Below are 8,221 nucleotides of genomic sequence, written 5' to 3'. Positions count from 1 at the left end.
CACACACACACACACACTGTTTGTGCTCCCAGTTCAACTTTCAGTCTCTGCTCAGAGCTGGTCTCTCGACTGTGATTAGTCCAAATGCACCGCCTGTGCCCCCCCCTGCCTCACTGAGCCGCCCCTCCCCTGCAGCTGAGCCAGTCGCACCCCCACAGTCACTTACTTTGTCCAAATGAAATTTTAACACAAAAATAAGGCTTTTTCCTAATTACTGAACTACATGGACGTCATAGAAATTCTAGATTCTGATCCAGCCATCTGTCAGTGTGGACCAGTCCGCTCTACCTCATATTGTCACAATATAGTTTCGGAGCTCTCAGGGCTGTGGGCTTGTACGTTGAATATCTGTCTTTAGATTTTCTCACAGAGTAACAGAAGCTGATGATGTGTTTTACTTACATATGGCTGATTTTCACGCATATTAAATGTCTATTAACACATCTCCACTTCTTATTTGTCCAAATCATTTTTGAGTCGTGCACTTCACAAACAGATCGTCTGTTTTCTTGATTTTGTTGTAAACATGTTTCTCTCGTATTACAGGACCAGAGTTTTGGTGCTCTGTCTCCTACTTTGAAATGGATGTTCAGGTGGGGGAGATGTTCAAGGTGCCTTCCAGCTGCCCGGTAGTGACTGTGGATGGTTATGTTGACCCGTCAGGAGGTGATCGCTTCTGCCTCGGCCAGCTGAGTAATGTCCATCGCACAGATGCAAGTGAGAGAGCCAGGTGTGTTGACGCAGACACACAAACTGTGCAATGACTTTTCGAATACTCAGCAAAGAACATCACCCTTCAGTTTTATTTATACAAATCACAGCAACAGTCGCCTCAAGGCGCTTTGTATTGTACGGTCGACCCTACAATAATTCCTCTCCCAAAGTGAGACTGTACGATACAGCACTGATTAGTGAGGCTTTATGATAGCTCGTAAACATCACAGGTGAACTTTACATTCAATATCCACAATTAATCAGGATATGGATAATTCTTGGATATTTGGGACAGATGCATTAAAAATGTCTGTATATTAAAATTCAAGCAGTTCCACATTTGAGTACACATTAAAAAAGAAGTTCAAATTCCAAAAGTGACAATTTCTGGATTACATGTGGTTGGATTTCACTGCAAAATAATCCGCTTACCCGTGTCAGGGTCAAGGGGGGGGTGGAGCCTATCCCAGCTATCATAGGGCGAGAGGCAGGTTACATCCTGGACAGGTCGCCCGTGTGTCACAGGGCTTACACAGAGAGACAGACAACCATTTCCAACCTAACCCAGCTAACTGCATGTCTTTGGACTGTGGGACGAAGCCGGAGTACCCGCAGAGAACCCACACAAACACTGGGAGCAGACTCCACACAGAAGGACCCCGGCCTGATGCTGGAATTGAACTCAGGACCTTGTTGCTGTGCGGCGACAGTGCTAACCGCTGTGCAAAATTTAAAAAATGTGAAATATTTTTTTAACATGAATTTATTTATCACAGAAATGAAGAAAATCACAACATCAGTTGCCTTGTGGCACTTTCTATTGTAAGACCTTACAGTAATACAGAAAAACCAGAGAAAACGCCAACAATCACATGACCCTACATGAACACGTGCTTTAGCAACAGCGGGAAGGAAAAACTCCCTTTTAACAGGAAGAAACCTCCAGAACCAGGCTCAGGGAGGGGCGGGGCCATCTGCTGCGACCAGTCCTTGGGACGGAGTTTTCCAGACTACTAAATTTAACCCAGTTTGTTACCAAGTGCACCGATTTAGAGGGAAGCTACAGGGATGTCTGTAAGATGCCAGGTTTTCTTAAATGAGGGAAGCAGAGGGATGTAGGAGCGGGCGAGTCCCCTCGGCCATTGGCTCCACCTGAACTCTGCACAGTAACCGTAGGATTCGGACTTTTAAACAGAAGCTGACCCTGACTTCCTGTTTTGGGGGGCTGCTTCCACAGATCCACACTTTTGAAAATTGGCCTCTGATGGGTAGTTAACCGCCCGTAGTGATCTGGCGTCGGCTTCAGCCAACACTGGTTGAATAAGCAGATAAAAATGTTTTCTCATGGTAGTATTTGGTGATAACAATGACACTAAGATATTTTTCAAAATAAGCACAAAAGGTTTTATTTTCATTGCATCATTTCCCTGCACACTGTCCCAAAGCAGAGCTACATGCTGGCTTCCTGACCTGTTTCCCTGTGTTCCAGGCTACACATAGGCAAAGGTGTGCAGCTGGAGTGTCGTGGTGAGGGGGATGTGTGGATGCGCTGTATGAGCGACCATGCTGTGTTTGTACAGAGCTACTACCTCGATCGGGAAGCGGGCCGGGCACCAGGTGATGCTGTGCACAAGATCTACCCTGGAGCCTACATCAAGGTATAAATCCAGCTCACTCGCATCATTCATATGTTTTTAAAACTGTGAACACCTGTGAGCAGCACTGGGTTTATAGGCGGCACTGGGCACAAGAACACTGTACCAAACACTTAAAATGCTCAGTAATAAACTGCATATATCACATATATTTATTACCAAGGAGCTTTTTTAAGACCCTACAATAAAACAAGGAAAATGGCAACAATCAATGACACCCACTGAGCATGCACTTGGTGACAGTGGGAAAGAAAAACTCCCTTTTCACAGGAAGTAACCAGCCAGACTCAGGGAGGGGCGGGCATCTGCTGTGACTGGTTGGGGGCAATGGGCGGAAAGTAAAGCAGTATTCATGAGTTTCATGCCTCAGGTGGTTTGCTGTTACAGTGTACACCAGTTGTGTCTCGGTCAGGTATTCGACCTACGGCAGTGCCACAGACAGATGCAGCAGCAGGCAGCCACGGCTCAAGCTGCAGCTGCTGCACAGGCAGCTGCTGTCTCAGGAAACATTCCTGGTCCAGGCAGCGTCGGAGGGATTGCACCTGCAGTTAGTAAGTGCTGAGACACGCACGACACTCACAGTGGAGTTAAAGGTAGAAACCCTCATGATGGGAAAAAACAACAACTTTTAAATATACTAAGAATCTACTAATTCCATTCCCAGTGACTGAGTACAGCCAAACACCGACCAACAGCAGGTGGAAATGTCCTTATATGGTCTCTGATATTAACCCCTCCCCCTCCCTGTTCACTGGCAGGTCTCTCTGCAGCAGCAGGCATTGGCGTCGATGACCTGAGGCGACTCTGTATTTTGCGGCTCAGCTTCGTGAAAGGCTGGGGGCCAGACTACCCCCGTCAGAGCATCAAACACACTCCCTGCTGGGTGGAGGTCCACCTGCACCGTGCCCTGCAGCTTCTGGATGAGGTGTTGCACACTATGCCACTGACTGACCCAGGGCCTGCGAACTGAGAACCCCCAGCAGTCTGGAGTCTTTGAATGTGCACACACCAGACACACATGGTTGCTTCTTTGTTTCTTCTTCAAAAGGATTTCTCCAGCAAGTCAGTCAGAAACCATCAACAACCAATCATGCTTGTAGCAATCACTCATGCTTTTTGAAACGCACATACACACTGTAACCAAAAGGTCTGTCCAGACACATATATGCTGATGTCTTTGGGATTTTCCTAATGCTTTAGTCCTAAGAATCTAAAGTCAAGGCAGGCGACATTTGAACCCACCAGTAGAGAAATCCAGGGATTTGTTTCAGATATTCAATTCTCCGATATGCAAGTTGGATTTCTTCTTGCAGGAGTGTTCTGCACATTCACTCATGGAATATAAACAGATGTTTAAAAATCCAGTCTGGAGTCAAAAGCACCTCAGACAGGAAACTGCATACCTCTGGAAAATGCTGTCAGTGAATCTACGCTGAGCACATTACACTTCTCTTTACGTGTCATTGACGTCAGAGCTGATGTAGAGGTATGGATTAAGGAGACTGGTGTTATTCCATCTGCGTACTTGTACTCTGCTCTTCACTCTACGTTGGTTTATATTATTACTATATTATTTTTGTACCAAAAGACAAAAAAGCCCAAAACATTTAGCTTTAACGCCGTGTTGTTGTACTTTGTAATGAAACAGTGCTACTCTGTATGTAACCAAATGGTTGATATAACTCATGAAAGCCAGATTACCTCATAAGTACAGTGCAGAGTCACAGCGTCAGGCTGAAGTCAGTCTGTGACTCGGTACCAAAACTAACAGGTCGGCCGATCAGATCCTGACGCCAACATTTAGTTTCACAGCAGAGTGAACTCATAAGACAGCAACTAACTTCTCACACGCAGAGACAGAAACCCAGACAGTGTTTGCATGGTCAGACTCAGCATCTAGCACCAGTCTGTACATTTGACACCAGTGCCTTTCTGTCCTCTGAGTGACCGCAGCAGTTTACTTGAACTCTGACTGGTTGTGTGCACGAGTTCTGGTTGGGAAGCTGATTTCAATCATCCTGCCCAGTCTGGGTCGTAGTCGAAGCCGTGACTACAGGCTGCATTCGCCCATTTACACATATATTATTATCGCACTTTATCACACCAGTGGATCCGTCGGAGCAGTTTGGGGTTAAATGTCTCGCCGAGGACACTTTGGCTCGTAGATAAACCTGAAGCACTGACCCGACCCGTAGACAATCTGCTCGACCTCCTGAGCCATAAAGTGTAAAGATCTCATCAATCAGAAGATTGAATATTTAAATGAAATAATTGAGCTCAGCTTGTAGTTAACTATCAAAGAGATATAATAATAATAATATAATGGGCACATCTGGACATTGGCTGTCTCGTGTAAAACCCTGATGCATCATTTCTCTTGTAATCTTCAACATGACTGCATTTCATGCAGGTGGAGGTGTGATGGATTTTTCCCTGATTTCCCTTAAATGTATGGGAAACGTCACCTCGGTGAGGAGTGTCTGACTCTCACATCAACATGACTCGAGCACCCCAACAGTACAGCACACACCCAAATACACCCTGTGCCTTTGTTTTCTGTCCTCCAAAACACGTGTTACATAAAGAGTCTTGAAACCACACAGATGTGTCGTTTAAAGGCAAAGTCAGCTCCCCACGTGTACTGTCTGTACGAGTGTAGCTGGATCTGCCACAGAGTTCAAATACACTGCACACAACACAGCCTCACATACAAAGGCGCGTTTGTACCATGTAGAGATAAATCTGCTTTCTTGTGACTTGACAAAAAGAATTCTGGAGAAAACTGAACTATATTATACGGGAATGTTGTGTGTTGATCTAAATGTGAATACATGTACCAACCAGTCTGTGTAGAGATGCTTGGACACTGTGGAATCTGCCTGGTTCAGCTGCTTTACAGTGATCAGCCATTAACATATGAATATTTGTGATGTGTGCCTTTTGTTGTAACAGTAGATGCACCGACACTGGATATAAGAAAACACTATAAAGATCGATGTTGCACATTGTGAGTTGGTTTTTCAGCTGTTCGAATCCTTCTGCGATATTCTGTGGCTCCCTCAGGTTTCAGCGATGTGAAGACGGTGTGCGAGAGAACAGACAGATGACTCTTTGTACCTGAGTAGTTATTTATTGCCTTAGTCTTTGGTGAGTAAAATATTTCAGAGTACGCTTAGCACTACTTCATTTTAGCAAGAACGATATAAGCATGTGATACACGCTGGTTTTCCTCTGTTCACACAGGGTTGTGCAAACCATCGCATTTTTATCATGTTATCCAGATCTTTCTACAACCAGTCACTTTCATGATGTGTCTACCAAAGCACCTGTAGATTGCTATTGTCTCTTTATTCATCACTATTAAACATGTACTTGTACTTTTCCATGTGAGCTGCAGGATTTACAGTTGGTATCGATTAAAAATAAAAAGATATTTCTAGGCTTTCTGGATTTTATTTCACCCATGGCGACCAGTCATCATTGTGGTTTATTAGAAACATGACTTTGCTCACATGTAGACAAAAGTCACTTAATGAACCAGCTCAGTGTTGCGTCCGTTTGCGCACTGAGTGCTGAACTACACAGTTCTTTGCAGGAAACAATAATTAGGAAACTGCAAACGTATGCATTGCCCCTCAAATAATCCACGATGTTTTCTTCCAAAGTTCTAAAGCTTTGACGAACCTTGTGTTAAAGAAGGCCCGTCGTGGAGTATAACTCACCCACCACCATCTAGTGGTGATAGGGTTACGCGATGGGTAAAATATACAGGGACGGGTGTCTGAGAACTTCCTTTCTGTCCGTGTGTTTGTAGAGTAACCGTAGCAACAGGCCTCGCTCATTACGACGAAAGGCTTCAACCGTAAACTGGATTCAATATGTAACGTTATTTGAGCTATTTTGGGGGGTTGGATACTATATCTCTGATAGTTCTGATTTCATGACCACGTATATTTGTTAGTTCTTGGCAGGAAACGTACTTGGAGGGTACAGTTCTTAAGCTAACCGTATAACTGAAAATGTGTCCTTTTAGTGAGGACGAGGCCACTTCCTGTGGGATTGTAAGAAGGATTTAAGGAGGACAAACTAGAGCTGCTGACTAAGCGAGAGTACATGTTGCAAGACAACGATCCTGCAGTCACTGAAGACCTGCCGCTCCCTTAAGAAGAAGCCACAATGAGGACTGACTGCTTGTGCTTGTGATGCATATTTCACTTTATTTACACGATGACCCAAATCCGCACGCTGTCTTTCAGACTTCCTAGTCCAGCCAGCTGCGATGCCATCTCTCTTCTTCCAGATCCCTGCGTGCTACTCAAATAAGGGAGGCATGATTAGACAACGAGCACCAGCCCATGAATCCACTGCCCCACCCTTCCCCTGTAGCCAAGCCTCAAACCACACACACCCCCAGAAATCTAACCAGGGAGCCATCCAGCCTAGCTTACCCCTCCCATCTGTGCTCCCGGCCTATGGACCAGCTTAGTGTTAAAAGGCTGGAGAGGCAGATACCACCAGGTAATCTGGGTGCTGGCATCTTCCATACAACGGAGCCACTGCAGTAGACCTGAGCAGAGGGTGAATGGACATCCCAGAAGGTAATAGTGAAGGGAGTCGACCGCCCACTGGATTGTCCAGCATAGCAGCTAATTCTTAGCCCTTAACAACTCATCTTTTATGTTTAAGCAATCTTTAGGTCACTTTTTGGAGGTCCTGAGGAGAGGTGCTGAGATGGAGCCTGCAACAGCAGCTGAGTGTAGCAGGCTAATTATTCTAAACTACTGACCTGGTATTCTAGTCACTCACCCCACTGCCCCTGACTTCCTGCATTTCTTGGTGCTGTTGGTTTGATCCCAACGAATATCCCCAGTTTGGTTTTGTCAGATTCAAATGCCACAATGTACAAAATGTTAATGACTGCAAATATGTGCATAGATAGAATCTGGTTCCCTTACTCCTAAAGAAGAGCAATTCATGCTCCTGGACAGTGCAACGACAACTGCTCATGCAGTGGCGTGACTTTGTGTGGGCACAGGAAGACTACCTTGTGCAAAGAACAAACGATCAGCACGATCAGAGGAAAAGTGTCTCAGATGCTTGGCTACATTCAGATAATCTGATTAAAATATTTGTTTCTATATTTCATCTGTAACGTTAAGATATTTCTTAAATACCAAAGCATGAACATGAAAAATACACTGGGTACATATTTATCAGAAGCTATATAACTGAACTGATGTGGACAGAGGTCGGAGCCAGATAACATAATCCCCGTTTATGCTTCCTTAAATCCTCGACCTCTTTGGACAGGTCTTCTGGAGATGATGCACACATGTCCAGTTCAGGGGGTGAACTGTAGTTATGATCATTTATGCGACTCTGCTCTTCTTGCTCTGGTTCAGTGAGTCGCTTCATTCTCTCCAAAACACGATGAGTCTTTTTGACCCGGAACACAAACTTGTTTAACCAGGAAATGAACACAACATGAGGATTAACAAAGGGTTTGTGGGTCTGCTACAAAAAAAATATGTTGCAGATACAGACTTTAATGAGCTGCAAGTAATAAAAGTGTATTTTTGTAAAAATGTTTCATTTGAGCAAAAAAAACCCCAAACTATTTTATCTCTTTGTCTTTTTCTGGGTGTTGTTTGTTCAGGAAACTCCATTTGGAAATGTTGGTCAAAGTTGCTGATGATTGTTGGTTAGTTCACCTGTAAAGTCATTCTTGTTGTTCTGTGCAGCGTTTTGGGCCTCTGTTTGCCGCAGGTTGTGTCGCAGGTTCTTCCTCCAGTTGTTGTAAAGGAACCACAGCTATAAAAAAATGCACTATATAAATATTTGGTAAAGGAAAA

The 8,221-nt window shown here is 44.5% G+C and overlaps 1 protein-coding gene across 3 annotated transcripts in view; it reads left to right on the top strand.

Moving 5' to 3' along the window:
* Positions 1-5,811, top strand: part of smad10a (SMAD family member 10a) — a 25,374-nt gene extending 19,563 nt beyond the window's left edge. For 2 of the 3 annotated variants that reach the window (XM_042226928.1, XM_042226927.1), the window contains 4 exons: positions 547-730; positions 2,204-2,372; positions 2,767-2,920; positions 3,128-5,811. In XM_042226928.1, coding sequence (XP_042082862.1) covers positions 547-730; positions 2,204-2,372; positions 2,767-2,920; positions 3,128-3,339 — 719 coding nt within the window. In that variant the 3' untranslated portion in view covers positions 3,340-5,811. The remainder of the gene's footprint in view (positions 1-546; positions 731-2,203; positions 2,373-2,766; positions 2,921-3,127) is intronic. The other variant, XM_005937798.3, reaches the window with a different exon arrangement.
* Positions 5,812-8,221: the final 2,410 nt, after the last annotated feature.

The sequence above is a fragment of the Haplochromis burtoni genome, unplaced genomic scaffold (genome assembly GCF_018398535.1).
Source record: "Haplochromis burtoni strain Fernald_Lab_line unplaced genomic scaffold, NCSU_Asbu1 Contig_235, whole genome shotgun sequence".
Taxonomy (NCBI): Eukaryota; Metazoa; Chordata; class Actinopteri; order Cichliformes; family Cichlidae; genus Haplochromis; species Haplochromis burtoni.
This window is presented reverse-complemented; position numbering and strand designations above follow the sequence as displayed.